Source organism: Notechis scutatus, chromosome 10, assembly GCF_049901735.1.
Source record: "Notechis scutatus isolate UNSWTSFEM ecotype Mainland chromosome 10, rNotScu1.2, whole genome shotgun sequence".
NCBI lineage: Eukaryota > Metazoa > Chordata > Lepidosauria > Squamata > Elapidae > Notechis > Notechis scutatus.
Window position 1 is genome coordinate 19,535,001 of NC_142018.1, and position 18,716 is coordinate 19,553,716.

General features: G+C 42.3%; 1 protein-coding gene across 2 annotated transcripts in view; it reads right to left on the minus strand.

Annotated features, from left to right (window-relative positions):
* AFF2 (ALF transcription elongation factor 2) overlaps positions 1–18,716 on the minus strand; it is a 247,666-nt gene that overhangs the window by 10,452 nt on the left and 218,498 nt on the right. The window contains exons 10-15 of one of the 2 annotated variants that reach the window (XM_087972231.1): positions 11,564–11,726; positions 9,909–10,934; positions 6,802–6,926; positions 4,111–4,327; positions 2,960–3,096; positions 699–762 (exon numbers count right to left, since the gene is read on the minus strand). In XM_087972231.1, coding sequence (XP_087828357.1) covers positions 699–762; positions 2,960–3,096; positions 4,111–4,327; positions 6,802–6,926; positions 9,909–10,934; positions 11,564–11,726 — 1,732 coding nt within the window. The remainder of the gene's footprint in view (positions 1–698; positions 763–2,959; positions 3,097–4,110; positions 4,328–6,801; positions 6,927–9,908; positions 10,935–11,563; positions 11,727–18,716) is intronic. The other variant, XM_087972230.1, reaches the window with a different exon arrangement.

Here is an 18,716-nt window from a genome sequence, read left to right on the forward strand (position 1 = left end):
GCACTGCACATGCACACACCTCCCAGATGATTTTCAGTCCGTTTAAGGCCATTTTTGCCCTCTTGGAGGCTCGAGCAAAGCCTCTGAGGCCTCGGGAGGCTGCAAAATGGGTCCGTTTTGGCACTTCCAATATTTCCGGAAGGCCCATTTTTTTGGCCTCCCGAGGCTGCAAAAGCTTCCCTTGAGCCTCAGGGAGGGCGAAAAAGTCCTCAAAAATCAGCTGGGAAGCATGTGCATGTACAGTGCAGGTAAGTTTGGCTGGGGCTTGCGTGCTCGCACAAATGGCTTTGTGTGCCACCTGTGGAATGCGTGCCATAGGTTCGCCATCATGGACCTAGTCCTTCTCTTCACTAGACTAGCCATACCCTGTTCCAGCAACCGTTCTTTATATGTTTTAACCTCCAGCCCCCTAATCTTCTTGGTTGCTCTTCTCTGCTCTTTTTCTAAAGTCTCAATAACTTTTTCACATCCTGGCAACCAAAACTGGGTGCCAGCTGATCCAGAGAATTATCTGCATTACTGCCCCCACGGTGGGCATTCCTGTTAATGAAGGGTGCTTTATTGCATACTAATAATTAGCATAATTTAATGCATTGTTAATAAAGCTCACACGTGTTACAATCTTCTCCGGCATGTGAATTCTCTGCTGAATCAGCAACCCAACGAGGTAGAGTGAAAGGGGACACGGAGAGACTTACCAGAGCATCTGCCTTATGCTTGAGTTTTTTGGCTTCTTGCATGTAATAATCAGCATTGTGAAGCCTAGAAAAACACAACAACAACAACAACAACAACAATAACAACAACAGTGGTGAGAAGAAGCAGCTATGGGATTTCAGCTCTTGCATTGGCCTGATCTAGACTTCATGCTTACAGGGCTTGCCTTAATCCTGCCCATCTTCTAATAATAAAATAAAAAATAAAATACTATGTAAATCTACAGAGTACTCTGCTTTCTTCACTCTTGTGACTTATCCCAGAAGCTAAGAAGGAATAAATTCTGGAAAATATTCAGGCGGGAGACCACTTGGCAATCTAAGAGCTGTAGACCACACTGGAAAGTCAAAAGGACATCTTGGAAGAAGCTGACTCCAAAAGACATCTGCTAAATGTATCGAGATTTCCAACTTCTAATACATGCACAGTAAGTTTTCTTCCCCTACAAATATGTGTTTCTTTATTTGCCCAATCTCTAGCCATTGCAAAATGTACCTCCAGCTTCTCTCTTTGTAACATCAGATTAGATAATTATAGGATCATTTAGAAGGCTAAACTTTAAATGACCAGGTGGATTTTTGATCTGTCTGGAGTTCATTCAAAACTGGGCCAGGATTGGCGAAACCCAGCTCCTGGTCCTGTTTAGTGACAAATTCCATCTGGGTGACTTTGGGTTGGTCTCTCTCAGTTCTAAAAAGAAAGTAAGAGCAAACAATTTCTGAAAACGTTGCCCAAAGAACCGCAGGGATCTGTCTGCGTGGTTGCAGGAGTCACAACTTATCCAAGGCCCCAAATTCAACGCAACTCAACCCCAATCACGCTCAACGTGTACAAAAATTCGGCTAAAGCTCAAAACATTCAAAATTGTGACGGTTTAAAATTGACCTTAACTTATATCTAAAGAGGTTTGTAGAAGATGATGTATCATTGGTATTTAACACCAGATACATTATTGAACTTGTATAAAGGCATGTCAAATGAATATCAGAAGTGTAAAAATAAAGAAGGGACTTTTTTATTATCTATGGGGGAACATGTGATAAACAAAAAAAAAAAAAAATTGGAATGTGATTCATGTTTTAATACAGAAAATTGTGAAAACGGAGATAAAAATGAAAGCCGAACTTTTTCTTTTGGGTCTAACGGAAAGAGAACTGGAGAAAAAAATTGGAATGTTGTGACTTTGTATGTTGACAGCATCAAGATGCGCAAAAAATGGAAGGAGACTTTGATTCCTACCATGGAAGAATGATTGCAGAAGTTGATGGAGTTGGCTAAAACGGCAAAACTGAATTTTAATTAAAAAAACGAATGTTAAGTACTTTTGTTTCCACATGGAAACCACTCCTGTACTTTGTACTTGATGTGGAAAAGAATGAAACTCTGACTTTGGGTTTTAAGATTAGACTGATAGATCTTTGTAGAAATTACTTGTCTGTAATATTATGGAAAAGCAAAAAGTTGTGATTTGATGTTAATGCCTTATTTTACTGTAAAGAGAGTTGGAATGTCAGTGTTTCTTTTTCTCCTCCCCACCCATCTTTCCTCACTTCTCTTCTTCCTTCCTCCTCACTGCTCTTCTATTTACTTTTGTATTTTATAATACTGGTGAAAATATTTACAGACCCCTCACATCCCGGACATAAACTGTTTCAACTCCTACCCTCAAGCAAAGCTATAGAGCCCTGCACACCAGAACAACTAGACACAAGGGGAGGTTTTTCCCCAACGCCATCCCCCTGCTAAACAAATAATTCCCTCAACACTGTCCAACTATTTACAAAGTCTGCACTATTATTACCATTAACCTTCTCATCACTCCTTATCACCCATCCCCTCCCACTTGTGACTGTGTGACTGTAACTTTGTCGCTTGTATCCTTACAATTTATATTGACAGTTTCCTAGTATGATTTGATTGCTTATTGTATCCTATGACTATTATTAAGTGTTGTACCTTATGATTCTTGACTCTTGATGAATGTTTCTTTTCTTTTATGTACACTGAGAGCATCTGCTCCAAGACAAATTCCTTGTGTGTCCAATCATACTTGGCCAATAAAGATTATTCTATTCTATTCTATTCTATTCTATTCTATTCTATTCTATTCTATTCTATTCTGTTCTGTTCTGTTCTGTTCTATTCTAATAAAAACATGTTTTTTAAAGAAAAAAAGGAATGCGAAATTTGCCCCAAGCTGACTAAAAAGTACAAATGCAGCCATAACGAATAAGCAACTAACATATCATCAAACGTTATCTTGGGTCTTCTCAATTCAGGATTCCCGTTGGTGAAGGTGGGACTTGTCAACCAGAGATTGTTGTCGAGGTGGCTGGATTCCAGCAAAGGATTAGAAGGCCTGTTGTGAATGTCTTCTTCCTACAGAAAGTAATTTTTAATTAGCCTTCACGCTAAGCATACCTTTACACGTCCCCGTCATGCGAGGCGTGCGTGCCTTGAAATTAAAATCCAGCTCTTTGTTTTCTTGGGCTGCGTGTCGCTAAGTCAGGCTCAGCAAATTAATTAAGTGCAATCGGCTCCATACTGCTCCCATGCTCAGCATCATTAACACCCACTTCTTCCAAGGTGTAATGTCAGCATGGGTGCCTTGTAGCATCGCCGGCTTATTAAAATTAAAATGTTGGGAGGCAAACAGCAAGGAGAAAAATTCACAAGTATCCAACAATTAGGCCAGGTGCCAGATGAGAGCAGAAGGCTTGCCACCAGAAAAAAACAACAAAAAACTCTTGAATCCCCTGCCCTTTTGCAACCGTACAAGTTAAATCACAGTTTAAAGATCAGTGCTGCGCAGCTTCTCTTGAATTTTGCATGACCAAGGTGAAGCACGGTCAAACGTTAGCTGGGATGGAGAATTTCAAGGAGGACGATGGGTGGGTAAGGGGGTAAGGATCTTGGTTGATTCTTCCTCCTTTATCATGGTATTGGTTGTGACTAAATGAGGGACTCCAACGTGGCATTGATTAACCCACTCATTTTGGACAGCGGGAAAATTTTTCCACACCACCAACTATTGTAGACTGAGTCCACACACACCGCTTGAGTGCCATTGATCCTTTTCTAACTCCTAGCAGGTGCCCACTGTTAGTTGAGAAGATTCCTATGCATAGCAATAAATCAGTTCGAAGGATCCTTGGTGGTCTCCAAACTTGATGGTTTTCCTGACCCAAACTAGGTAACATCATCAGTGTTAGTCAATAGTAGAGTAGCACTGATGATGATGGAGCATGAAACATCTACAAGAAAACCACCAAGCTCAGAGAGCACCAAGGACCTCTCATTGCAACCCCAAGCTACAAAGATTCTCCTCTTATTGATAAGTCAGTGGAATTGGACCTTCACGTGTGGACCTGATCTTTCATGCCTGACACTTACACTGATTCCCTTGGAGATGGCAGAAGATTTGTTCTCATTCTTCCTGTGTTTGGAGCAGGTGTTGGTCTGCAAGGAGCTTGGTAGGGAGTTCTCTTGGTTGAAGGAGCTGCTGTCCATGATGTTATGCCGCGGGGCTGTCTCGTCCATCAGAGGAGACAAGGGAGGTGGGAAGAGCTTTTCTTCTCTCTTTTTGGTCATTTTTTTCATGGAGTTGCTTCTGTCAAAGAAGAACCGAAGCCAACAGTTTTAGCAAACATATAAAGGCATCCCTTGACTTACCACTATTCATTTAATAGCCGTTGGAAGTTACAACAGCCCTGGAAAAAGTGACGTACGACCGTTTCCCACCATCCCTACAGTCACGTGTTCAAAATTCAGAGTCTGATATGGTTAGATTCACTTAAGAATTGTGGCAAGAAAGGTGATATTCACTTAATGATTCTCTCACTTAGCAATGAAAAAATGGTGGTCGTTAGTCAAGGACTACCTCCTGTACCTCCTTCCCCAGGACACAAAAAAATAATAATCCTACCATTTAAACCCTGGCTGTGAAGAAGAAGAAGGAAGAAAAAAAAGGAAATAGAAGCCAAGTCAGATAGAGCCAGCTGACTCGTTAACATGTTAATCCGACCATGGGTTTCTTTTTAATTATTATTATTATTTTAGTTACTCTCCTAGTCCAGTCAATGAAGATTACTTGGATTTTAATCCTTCCTTAGTCAACACATATTGCATTTTCCTGCCATTTACTTTCATGATTATCGACTCAAATTTTCAATAGCAAATTAAGTCAACAAGAATGGATGTCTCCCTCTTAGTCAATTTAAGTCAGTGTCAAGTTTTTATAGATTTACAATACCTCAAAGGAACAAATCAGAGACAAACAAGAAAAAGGAAAGCAACTTGGCTTTTCGACTGGGGGGGGAGGGAAATTCAATCACCTCACCTGACTGTATTCAATAACACATCCACTTCTAATGAAAGTAGCCACCTATTTCAGTTATTATTTAATTGTACAAAACAACAACAATTGGACTCACAACTGGAATGTTCTCATTATTCCTGATAATCCAGTGCTTCAAACAGAATTTTTCACCTCAGCAAATTTTATGGACTTCAACTCCCAGAATTCCCCAACCAGCATGCATTCTGGGAGTTGAAGTTCATAACAAATGGACTTCCGTTTATAAAAATGGGCTACTGAGATTCCTCAACTTCAGCAACTTTCAGATGTGTGGACTTCAACTCCCAGAATTCCCCACCTGGCATGAATTCTGGGAGCTGAATTCCATAAAAATGGATGTTGTCACCAACCTTAGCAATTTTTAGACATGTGGACTTCAACTCCCAGAATTCTCCAGCTGACATAAATTCTTGGAGTTGAAGTCCATAAAAACGGAGTCCCTCAACCTTAGCCACATTCAGATGTGTGGACTTCAAGTCCCAGAATTCCTCAGCCAGCATGGATTCTGGGATTTGAAGTCCACCAATGAAAGTTGCTGGAGTTGAGGAACCCGGCCTTAGAATATGCACTCAAGATAATGAGATTTAGCAAAGGGAAAGTTGTATGAATGGTGGGATAAGCACAACCGGCCACCAATGCTAAACTTGGATCAAAGTCTTGAGACTAGGTTCTAGGCCACATTGGCCAAAGTGATCTTCATGGGGAACCATGACCACTAGTGCTAAGTTATTGAGATGACTTCCTACTCATCCTTCTGTAAGTGTTGAGACCCTTTGAACATGAATATAGCTCACGATATTCAAAAAGTAGCAAATGATTGGGCTAAATACGAACTTGGAGGATATTCAGAACAGATCACACCACGATCTTAGTCTCAGTTAAACATAACTAATAAGAAAATCAGGGGAAAGAATTGCTTGGCAACTGGAAACATCTGGGACCAGGGGAAATATAGACCTAGCATAAGGGAAATAACTATTGATGAACACAATTATATTATAACAGAGGATACCGATAGTTGCAGGGCTCAAAGGAATCAAATTAATGACCTAGAAAACAAGCTGAAATTAAGAAACATCAGATTGGGGGCTAACTCTCTAGGGTTTGGTAAAGGCAGAAAATATAAGATTTAAAAAAGAGATGATGCAAGCAGGTGGAGAAAGATAAACACACATTGCTTGAAAGATTACACTTGCATCATCCTTAAATGGATTCCATGCTTAAGGTATTGGTGCCATTTTCAGACTTGGTATGTGTGTGTGTGTGTGTTCAAGTAGGCAAATTAGGATAAATTCATTTGCATTAAGTGGAGTTAGCAATTACACAGGTAGAAGAGGGATTAGGAATGGGTTGGTTTTATTTCACAATGCTTTAAAAGCCATGAGTTTTATGTTTATTGCGGGATTATTCACTCAACATAAATTTCACCGTGCAACAATATGATGGGAGAGGCAGCTTCATTTTGTTGAAAAAAAAATATCCTTCAAATTAAAGTTTAAAGACCAGACAGAGATAAACCAGAGGAGAAGGGTGAAGCCAGTCCTTCCTGTAGGTTGACTGCAGTAACCAGGAGTCATAATTATTTCTTAGATGAACACAAGACAGAAAATAAATGGATACAATAAAACTAGGAATGAGGTCTATCAACGGCATGGCATTTTGGAGGCTAAAAATCCTGGGCTAATTCTGTTAGACCTACAGAGAAAAAGTAGGGAAAAAGCACATACTCTTTTATGCCGGGTATTCTATGGTTGGGTATCGGTGAAATGCAGGGTGGAAGCAAACAGGAAGCTGGAGACTCTTCTAAACGTTGTTTCTTGTTGTCGCCAAATATGTCCACATTTTCAGACTGCTTCGATCGGAAGGAGAGAAACCAGAAATGTTACGCTTCTTATCGCATCAACTTTTCAGCAACGGATGAAATCACATCGTTCTTCCCACCCAAAACCGTCTTTTATCCCAGTGAAATCACCTGACTAGTGGGTCTGGCTACCTCACATGATCCCACCAACTGTTGGGAAGAATCCCTTGAGGAACGGACCCTCCCTCTTTCTACGTTGCTAGATCTTTTTCCATGGCTTACTAGGTAGATAAAATGGGGCAGTTGAGAAGGTTTTGGAGTTCCACAACATGGCTGGTTGGGCGGTATGTGGTGAACCCAAGGCAAGGTTGGAACTAGCTGGGACTAAACACAACCCCGCTGGAATGAGTTGACTATGGTGTAGCTGGTCACAATAGAAGTGGGGTCAAGAACCATCCTTTTTGTGGAGAGGCAGTAGGAATAGAACCAAGTGTGGAGATGTTCTCTCTCATTCTCTCTTTCTCTCTCTTTTTCTCTTTCTCTCTCTCTCTCTCCTCTCTCTCTCATTCTCTCTTTCACCATCAGAAGACCTAAAAGACCAGGTTAGGCACAGATCAACATGGGGAATATCTGCCTACATGGTGGCAGAAGTCAACACTGCCTTGACAGCACACAATGACTCAATTAATCAGTCAGTCAGTCAATCAATCTCCTCTTTCTCTTGATTTTTCTTCTTTGCTTGCTTTCAATCACCACTTCTCTCCTTGTGTCATCCTTTCTCCCTTTCCTCTCTCTGTTTTTTGATAGTCTTTTATCTCACTTTCTCTCTCGCCCCCTCTCCCTCCCTCTCCCTCCCTCCCTCCCTCCCTCCCTCTCTCTCTCTCTTTCCCTCTCTCTCTCTCTCACACACACCCTCCCCGGATTTTTCTTGCCTAGACAGGGCCTTCCATCTCTGAATTGCCCAAATATGCATGAAATTAGAATGAGTGCCACTTGGCACTCTAAACTGTCCAGATTGATTCAGCTAATATTTTTAGCACCCCAGTTTAATTCTGTAAAACCTGTCAGGGATGGCTGCTTCTGAAATGTCCTATTTCATCTTTAGCAAAAAGAGAGAGAGAGAGAGAGAGAGAGAGAGAGAGAGAGAGAGAGAGAGAGAGAGCTGAAGGACAGTCTTTTGTCCCAATTTACTCTCCTTTCCTTCCAGGAAAGGCTAAAAAACGGGTCCTTTTTTTGGTCAGCAATGACAATTGCAAGTAGGTTTTAAAAACCAAACACAATAATCCTGCCTGCAAATATTCAGAGTTGAGATTTCTTGCCCTGCCTCTCCTGTCCCAAAAGCACATTTCAGTTTGAACTTCATATCCCACCCTTAACAATACATCCCTGGATATAAATCATATCCAACCCATGATAAAAGCTTTGTCTCTTGACTCCCAAAAGATTCTGCTTCGCAGGTAGTGGTTGGGGAAGGGGAAAAATGCAGCAGGAAAAGAAGAAGAAGAAGAAAAAACCCAAAGTGAATGGCATTTTGATAAATCCCAGGTGTTTATGTAACAAAATCCCCCCCATTTTTTTTTCCAATGTGGAATAAAGACAACAGCAAATGTTACCAGAAAGCTTGCCTGCTTTTGACTTTGATGGATGGATGCCTATTTAAAACGGAGAGAAATCTTGTCCTAATGCTCTAACCAGTAAAAATGAAACAAAACAAAATAAAACCGACAAAGATGTACCATTACATTAAACCCAGGAGTTGCATTTGATTACCTAAGTCTTTTTTTTCTCTCTTGCAAAGCTCTTGTGTGATATCCCAAACTCCTTTCTAATAAGTGTTGTGCCAAAAAATGTATTCAGCTTTTAAAATATTATTCTTATTCAATACGATGGGGGGAGGGGGGCGGAGTAGCTTTAAAGGCTTCCTCCCCCAACTTTTGAAAGTAATTCTGGCTGAAAGGATGCATATAAATAATCTGTGTTTCTTTATGTTATCCTTACTCCATTGCATGCCCTACCTGGCTTTCTAAACTCTCACTAATCCATTATCATGGCAAAAGGAGTTCACAAGAGGAGGGATCAAGGACATTAAAATAGTAGGGGTGTAATCAAAGCTACTCTTGTTTTAATGTGGATTAAGAAGGGGTGGAGCATTTAATGTGCATTAAGAAGGGGTGGCATTTTTATGAGCCTCGGTGGCGTAATGGTTCGAGTGCAGTACTGCAGGCTCCTTCTGCTGCCTGCCAACTGCCTGCAATTTGGCAGTTCAAATCTCACCAGGCTCAAGGTTGACTCGGCCTTCTATCCTTCCAAGGTGGGTAAAATGAGGACCCAGCATACTGGGGGCAATAGGCTGACTCTAAACCGCTTAGAGAGGTCTGTAAAACACTGTGAAGCAGTATATAAGTCTAACTGCTATTGCTATTGCTAACTCTGCCCACTGTCAGGAGTTTGATCCTGACCAGTTCAAGGTTGACTCAGCCTTCCATTCTTCCGAGGTGGGTAAAACGAGGACTCAAATTGTTGGGGGCAAGAGGCTGATTGCTTAGAGGGGACTGTATAGCACTGTAAAGCAGCATATAAGTCTAAGTGCTATTGGTATTTTGACATGGTGGATAACCTCTGTGGCGGCCCCTGATCATATTGCAACTTCTTCTCAGCTCATTTCAGATGTAGCTTTTAGAGCAAAAGAAGGCAATTCACAAAGCACACCCAAGTACATTGTTGATGTCTGGGGATAAATCCACCAATTTGAGGCATCACCAAGTTTTTGGCCAAAGAAGAACAGAGTTGGAAAGGACCTTGGAGGTCTTCTAGTCCAACCCCCTGCTCAAGCAGGAGACCCTACACTATTTCAGACAGATAGTTGTCCAATTGTTCCTTGAAAACCTCCAGTGTTGGACAACCAACACCTCCTGTAGGCCAAGGTAGGTGATATCAAAGGAAAAAAAAAAGTGGGTTGATGTTTTATTCTGATTTTGCGTGGCCCTATCTTCACGGGAGGGAATAAAGGAATGCTGAGAATAAAGAACTTACTTTGTGCTTCCTTTTGGTTTTAGCAGACGGTTTTTCAGCCAGGGGCAAGGGAGAGTCGGGCGCCTGTCGCCGATGCTTGACGTTGACCTCTCGGGCTTCCACCTTTCCGGAGATGTTCTCAAAGTCCAGATCTTGCCCGGGAACCCGAGAGAGAAAACTCAGGTCTATTTTCACCCAAAGGTACTTGAGTTCTTCGAATTCCTTCAAGGGGGACAGGGGTTCATTCTGGACAATGGGAAGAGGTGAGAAAAGCTGCTCTTCCAAATCTGGCCCATTCTGGTCCACCGAAGTGTTGCTGTTATTGCTCATTAAACTGCTGACGCTGAGGATGTTGCTACTGGAGTCCTTGGCTTTGATGCTGCTGTCCGAGCCGCTCCCTCCTTGCAGACTTTTGGCCTGCAGGCTCTCTTCGTGGTCGGTGTTCGAATCAGAGGTGGACGAATCCGTTTCCACAAACTCTCGCGACTTGGGAAAAGTTTTGCTGGGACCTCTGTACTTTTTCTTCTCCAGAGGAGGGCCGGTGGTGGCCCTAGGCTCCTTCCTTGGAGCGGTCTTCCCAGCGGCCATCTTCGCCCTCAGTTTGGCTTGTTCTGGGCTCTCTTGCGCCTCCTTGTCTTTGGGGGTGCTGCTAGTCATATTTGGTTTGGGCCAATTGTAATCTTCCACACTGGAAGTTCTTTCGACTTTTTTGGGCTGCTTCTTCCCAGTCGTCCTTTGTGGGACCGGCTCATTGTGGACAGGGGATTTCTGCTTGGAACTTTTCACTTCGGCTGGGGTTTTCTGGGCCACCCGGGGTTTGCCTTTCTCTCGGATGGGGCTGCGGAGGGTCCTGTCTTTGGAATCGGGCAAGGACAAGCTGTTGTTTACCTTCCCTTTGTTTTGTCCTTCCATCTGAGCCCCGGTTTGCGACGGAACGCTGTTCTCCCCGTGACCATCATGTTGATTGCTGATGATAGTCTTGTTGTGAGGATTGACTTTGTTTAACCATTTGTCCAGCTGCCATTTGTTAGCTGAGGGGGGTTCAGGCTGAGGGAGACACATTGCAAAAAGTGGTGAAAAATTGATCCCGTTTGTAGTCAAGCTTTCCTTTCCAAATCAGCCATGAGGCGTGTGTTTCCAGGTGTGTGGACTTCAAATCCCAGAATTCTCATAAATGGCCGTGTTGGCTGTGGAATTCTGGGGTTTGAAGTCCACACACCTGTTGCCAAGACAGGTATAGACTGCATATAGACAAAAAGAAAAACTAAAGCAATTTAAATGTCTATGGAGATTCCCAGTTACCCAGTCACAGTTGTCCCAAAGGTGCCTTTTCAGGAGGCAATTCCTTGTTTTTCTTTGAAGACGCTTTGCTTCTTATCCAAGAAGCTTCTTCAGCTCTGACTGAATGGTGGGGAATGGAAGGATTGATACTCCTTGCAGACAGCTGGTCATTTTCATCCTTTTAGAGGGTCATTGAGGCCACTTGGAGGTTTATCTGTGTCCTCAGAGTCAGCTGAGTAGTGCAATCCTTTCATTTCCTGTCATCCAGTCAGAGCTGAATAAGCTTCTTGGATGAGAAGCAAAATGCCTTCAAAGAAAAACAAGAAAGTCCAGTTGCCTCCTAATAAAGCAATTTAACATCTGGAAATCTGGAGATGGACATTGTGATATTTTACCTCCGGAGTTCCGCTACGTGATTCTTCATTGCATTCACTATCGCTGGAGCTGGTTTCACTGTCTGAATCAGATTCCGAACTACTTTCAGATTCACTGGAGCTTCCAGATCCACCACTGGAATGTATGAGGACAGTGTTGTGTGCTGTTGGCAATGGAAGGCCACTACAAACAAAGAAAGAACATATTTAAGCATTTATAAAGATTATTCAGGGATTCATCTCCTTATCTCATATGATATAGGATTATAGATTCTGCCAGGCTCCATAAACCAAGAAAGACATGCTATTCAAGCAAATTTTATGACCGTCCTCACCTATAGACAGAATCTTGCCAAACTAAAGCAAGGTACCATCCCCATAAAGGATGTAGTCTGGGAACTATTAAGGAGGATCTGTCTTCACTCTCTTTCACTCACACAAACTACCTGAGCTGAGTTGTCTCTTGCTTTTCTGGAATGCATCTCTGCCAGCCTGGGAATCCAGCCTACATTCCATCACAGATTCAGAGTTGGAAGGTACCTAAGAAGTCATCAACTCCCTGTCCATCGCAGGATTCACTAACCATTCCGATAGAAGATTCTTTGATTTTCATTTCAACACCTCCAGTCAAAGAGAAAAAAAACCACTCCATGCTGTAAGCTATTCCACGATAGTCAACTCTTCCTATTGAGACGTTCTTCCTCATGTTTAATCTGTACCTACAGCCTTAGGGTTTTAGCCCACTAGTTCTAGTCCTCCCACCTGGAAGAGAGGGGAGATCAAGTTCTGTAGGAGACGACTGTCCTTCAGATCTTTCAAGGTGGTTATTATGTCCTTTCTCAACTCTCTTCTGCAAGCTAAACATACACAGGACTCTGAACCGTTCCCACGGTAGGTTGGTAGCCCCTTTTGAGCTTGCCCCATATAACAAACCACAGTTAGAAGCCTTACTTATTAATTTCCCTGTTGCAGCTGAGACAGAGTAGGGAGTTGGAAGAGACCTTGGAAGTCTTGATGTATGATTTAAGGCTTACTTATGATATTCCTGCCTGTAGGACATCATGTTCAACTGTCAAATTCAAAGAGGCAGATTGGAGTGGGCCATAACCACAGATTTGGCCACCTCATGAGAAGGAAGGACTCCCTGGAGAGGAAGAGCCGAATGCTGGGAAAGATGGAGGGCAATAGAAGAAGGGGATGGCAGAGAAGGAGGTGGCTGGATGGAGTCCCTGAAGCATTCGGCATGAGCTTAAATGGACTCCAGAAAATGGTGAAGGACAGGAAGGCCTGGATGAACATTGTCCATGGGGTCACGATGAGTCGGACACGACTTCACAACTAACAACAACAACAACAATCTTCTATCCCACCCCATGGGACCTTCTTCTCCCATGAAAGAGCCACAGGAAAACCACAGAACCTAAAGCCTCACTTGATTTGTTCCGTAATTTTGGCATTCCACCACCACTTAAAAAGTTCTACTGAGGAAATCCAAAGAGGATATGTGTCTCCCCATTAATTTTGATCCGGTTCTTCCCTTCCATTTCTGAAGTGGTTTTGCGGTTCCCACGCAGGACACAAGGAGGGATTTATAGTAAGTTGTAAATTTATTATCACGAGTCAAACTGTGCAGGGGTATAGCTAGCTAAAACAAATAAGCGTTCTTTAAATAATTTACCAACAACGATGTTTCTATCCTTCCTCCCCCCTCTTTTTATTTCATTGAGGGTTTTTTTGTTTTTTTTTTGGTTGTTAACACATTTCTAATTTATGCCCAAACGAAGGACATTAGGCAGCTCTAATATTTGGATGTAAACACTTTAAAAATTAATTTTAATGAATGCTATGCGTTCTTCTCTTCCCAGCCTTTTCCCTAAGACATACCATAAGTACAGAGATATAGGCATATTACGATTCTCCAGAAACGCCCTAAGGACCTTTTATCTGCAGCTAGTTTTTCACTCATGCTTTTGCCAACAAAAATAAAATTCACCCAGGAAAAAACAAACATTATTGCTGTTCTGGAACCCCCTTGTTTATCTATTCTTTACTCCACTGCAAAACCATAGCTTAAAGGGGAAAAAAACCACCTTAATGTTTAGATTTATTTTGCAATAAATAGAGCTTCTTGTGCTGGCCTTATCTGATTTAGTCTCAGGATAACTAAGAGGACACACCTCCTTCTACGTTCCCTCCTTGCTCATTCAGATCAGGTCAGATTTTTTAAAAAATAAATAAAAATCTATATTTTTAGAAGGGCTCTAGTGAGGTGACACTGGACAGAGGCAGGCACAATTCCCACAAGATTTACTGGAAAAAGACAGCAAAGAAAAAAAAATGCAAGAGTAAAATAAGGGAATTAGAACCAGCAGAGCCTGAATGTCATTCTTGGCAGAACTCAACACAAGTTCTATTCATTTTAACTGCAAGGATCTTCTTTAAATAATTCAAACAACATTGAAGCATTTGTTTCTGGCTTGGCTCAAAAGGAATGCGTGTGTGTGTGTGTGTGTGTGTGTGTGTGTGTGTGTGTGTGTGTGTGTACAAAATATGAGGAGATTCAGCCTGATGTTCATCTTGGACTGCAAAACTGTGCCTTTTGTCATGATTAAAACAAAAACAAAAAACAAGAGCTGTTGTGGATGCTCCAACACTGGAGTTTTTAAGAAGAGATTGGACCACCGTTTGTCTGACATGGTATAAAGTTTCCTGCCTGGACAGGTAGTTGAATTAGAAGACCTCCAAGGTCCCTTCCAACTCTGTTATTCTATTCTATTCTATTCTATTCTATTCTGTTCTGTTCTGTTCTGTTCTGTTCTGTTCTGCTCTACTCTACTCTACTCTACTCTACTCTATTCTATTCTATTCTATTCTATTCTATTCTATTCTATTCCTATTCCTATTCCTATTCCTATTCCTATTCCTATTCCTTACCCTATCCTATCCTAGCAACAAACACATGATATTCCAATAAGAAATCAATTCTAATTCGTAACCAGCAATATGTGTAATGCAAAGTGATACGGCACAATTGTAATATCAGTCAAGAAAAAAGAGAAGGAAAAAGCTTGCAAGGAAGAGATAAAACCTCCATTTCCAAACACTGAAAGCTTTATTATTTGCTGCTTTTAAGATCTAACGATACCACTAGACTCGAGGAGTAAATGTAGATAGCAAGAAGCAATCTAGCTAATTTAGCCATCTCTCTAAGATACTATCTGCCTGAGAGACGGAAAGGAGCCGTAAAACATATTTCCCAATTCATCTTGGCCTTTTGCAACTATGAATGTTATCTTTCCAATTTCACTGAACATATGAGATGGGAATGCATACAACTTGTATATTAGCCCATAAAGCATAGTTTGATTGTATGCATTACACAGTCTAGAATACCTCTGCCCTAAGATACTTGTGGAGCTGTGTTTTCCAACCTTAGCAACTTTAAGACAAGTGGACTTCAACTCCCAGAATTCCCCAGCCAGCATAGAATTGAGGTCCACTCATCTTAAAGTAGGGGATGCAGTGGCTCAGTGGCGAAGACGCTGAACTTGTCGATCAGAAAGGTCGGCAGTTCGGCAGTTCGAATCCCTAACGCCACGTAAGTGAGTGGAGCTCCCGCTACTTGTCCCAGCTTTTGCCAACCTAGCGGTTCAACAGCATGTAAAAAATGCAAGTAGAAAAATAGGGACCACTTTGGTGGGAAGATCACTGCGTCCTGTGCGCCTTCTGGCATTTAGTCATGCCGGCCACATGGCCACGGAGACGTCTTTGGACAGCACTGGCTCTGCAGCTTTGTAACAGAGATGGGCACTGCCCTGCAGAGCTGGAATGACTAGCACATATGTGCAGGGGAACCTTTACCTTTACATCTTAAAGTTGTTAAGTTTAAGAATCACTGCTGTGGAGGATTATGAATGAGCACTTAATCATATACCCCAAAGTATATACTATATGCTTTGGGAAATGCTATGCTACCTTGTGAAGCCAATTGGCCATAATCTGACAGAACAACTGAGCTACTAAGAAGGTGCTTCATGGATATCATTGCAATCATCCTTGAAGATTCCAGGATAATAAAACATCGGGTAAGACATCTCTTGAGCTGTCAGAACGTAGCTTTGCGATCTTAGCAGAAATGCCATCTAATACCCTTCCCAGACTTAGAAGCAAGGAGTGGCTGTATAAAAACCTGTAGAGATTCTCAGTCATCCAGGTCATGGTTTTCCCAAAGGTGCTTTTTTTAAGGAAGCAAGTGGACTTTCTTGGTTTTTTTTTCTTCTTTGAAGACATGTCGCTTGTCATCCAAGAAGCTTCTTCAGCTTTGACAGGATTCCATTTCTCACTATCCTGCCAGAGCTGAAGAAGTTTATTGGATGAGAAGCGAAATGTCTTCAAAGAAAAAAACAACAACAGAAAATCCAGTTGCCTCCTTAAAAAAGCACCTTTGGGATAGCGGCTGTATATACTGTGTCCACGAACATCATGCTCCTTTGGATCTGAGAACTGAGCACCACTGATGGTAAGGAATAGCACTATGGGAATTGTGTAGACTGTAGAGTCCCCAACCGCGGTCCGCGGACGTGCCGGTCCGCTGAACAAGTCTTACTGGGCGCTGGTTGCTGGCGCCGCCATCTTTTTTGGTAAAAAAGTGCTTCCGGTGAGCTTTTCGGTAGAAAGCTCACCGGAAGCACTTTTCATCAAAAAGATGGCGGCGCTAAGCGTTCAGTGAGCTTTTCCGGTAGAAAGCTATTTCACCCGGAAAAGCTCATCGAGCGCTGGCGCCGCCATCTTTTTGATGAAAAGTGCTTCGGTGAGGTCACCGGAAGCACTTTTTCATCAAAAAGATGGCGGCGCCAGCTGATGCCGTACCGGGCCGCGGCATAAAAGGTTGGGGATCACTGGTGTAGAGTGCTGTTCATAAGTAGGAGAGCAATCTTAAGGGCAGATCAATGTGAACGGATGGGTTTTTTAAAAGTGTCTAAAGGTAAAGATTCCCCTTGCATATGTGTGCTAATCATTTCTGGCTCTAGGGGGCGCTTCTCATCTCCGTTGCAAAGCTGAAGAGCCAGCGCTGTCCGAAGACGTCTCTGTGGTCATGTGGCCGGCATGACTAAATGCTGAAGGCGCACGGAATGCTGTTCCCTTCCCACCAAAGTTGGTCCCTATTTTTCTACTTGTATTTTTACATGCTTTCGAACTCCTAGGTTGGCAGAAGCTGGGACAAAGTAATGGGAGCTCACTCCATTATATGGCGCTAGGGATTTGAACCGCCGAACTTTCTGATCAACAAGCTCAGCGTCTTAGCCACTGAACCACCATGTCCCTGCTAAATCTGTGTCTAAATTTTAATCTGTGTCTAAAAAATGTCTAAATATGTACTGTTCTTGAGATGCTAAGACAGTTCCAAGCAGATACCTGGATTCCCAGCTGCATGTGGATGGTCGCTCCAATGCTTAGGATATCAACAGGTTTATTCACTCTATGAAGAAATAAAGTGAACCAAGTGCTGAGGTGAGACTTGGGCCAGCAGTAGTTGTGGCTGGTGGTTATGGCTACCCAACCAAAAAGAATTTGACAGGAGATAATCACTGTGAAACGTCTGTAAGTTGAGAGTTGAGGGAATGATGTAATTTCTGGATCAGAGTCACAAGGTGGCAAGACAGGAAGTTTCAACTCTTTGCGCGGCAAATTGCATATCTACTTATACGTCAGAGTGGCCAAGGTGTGGCATCCATGACTTCCAAGAAGCCGAATCCTGCAATTTTACACTGTTACTCATTATTATCCCTCGGTGTAAGTCTTTTATCTAAAATGGAGGGCCGATAATGCCACAAGTTTGATGACACCATGGTGGATAAGACATGATCATGGAGATTATATAATTCATCTCAATTGTATCAGAACAGGATAGAATAAAATAACAGAGTTGGAAGGGACCTTTTAGGTCATCTAGTCCATGTGGGTTCTTGGGGTCTATTGTGGTTCGCTGGCAACCTGCACAGACAGCAGTGGAAACGGATAGTGGGGAAGAACAGGGACCAGTTAGGGAGTCTGTGAGGACTCGGATGATGGTCCTGCATCCGATGCAGAGATGGGGCCAGGAGCATCTGGGAGTGGGGTGCTGACTTCGGAGCCTCCAGAGTCTGGCAGCAGTGAGGCAGAGGAACAAGGGGAGCCTGTTCCCAGTGTGCATGTGCACAAAGCTGCTAGAAGGCAAGAGCAGCTGAGACAAAAGAGGCGACTTGGGAGTAAGGCTGGGAGGTGATTGCTCCTCCCATAATGTATAAAGGACAGGCAAAGGTAGAGAAACCTTTGCAGGAAGCAAAGTTGTTCGCTCTGTTTGGATTAATCCTTGAAGCTCTGTGTGGACTTTGTACTTCGGTTGGTTTTTTATAGTTAATTTGGCACTTTAGTTGTTGGCAGTAATTCAAAGGCGAGAAAGGTGGGTGCTTATCTCAAGGGACTGTTTGAGACTCATTACGGGCTGGGAATGAACATAATTCCCAGCGCTGAAATAAAACAAGAGTTGTTTTGACTAAGCGGGTGCTTAATTATGGTCTCAAGAAGCCTTGGTGAGAACAGAGTTCAAATTTAGGGACTGCACTAAACTGTCCATCCTCTTTGACCTGAAATATGCCTTGTTGCTGATTGTAATCAACATTTCACAAATGCTGTACAAAGAATATTCTTTTTTTTTAAAATGTCTCTATAATTTGAGGAAATAAGTGATCTTCTGATGTGTCTAGCTTTTATGTTGCCTCTGTGGACTTCCTTAAGTTAGAGTTTCATTTTCCAAGACCCTCTTAAATGATTACGGAATTGCAGCTTATTTTTTTTCCGTGCCAACGAATGGGTAATTTCTTCTTTTCCCCTGTTCTCCGCTGAGATGGTTATTGCCTTATTTTCACCACATCATTTACTCTTAATATTTTAATAAGCCGCTTTAAAGATAAAATGGAGTTGTTACAGACATCATGTGCAGGACTGACAATTATTAATCCCCAGAACGAGCTGACTCCTATCTCTGCATTGTAAATATGTTCAGTAATCAAACAGTCACTGTAAACTGGCCATATCAGCCCGGGAAAGGGCATTTCATAGCTTTATTGAGTAAAAGGCAGATAATTAATCAGATTAAACAAGTATTGGATGAAAAATTATGTGCCGTATCAGC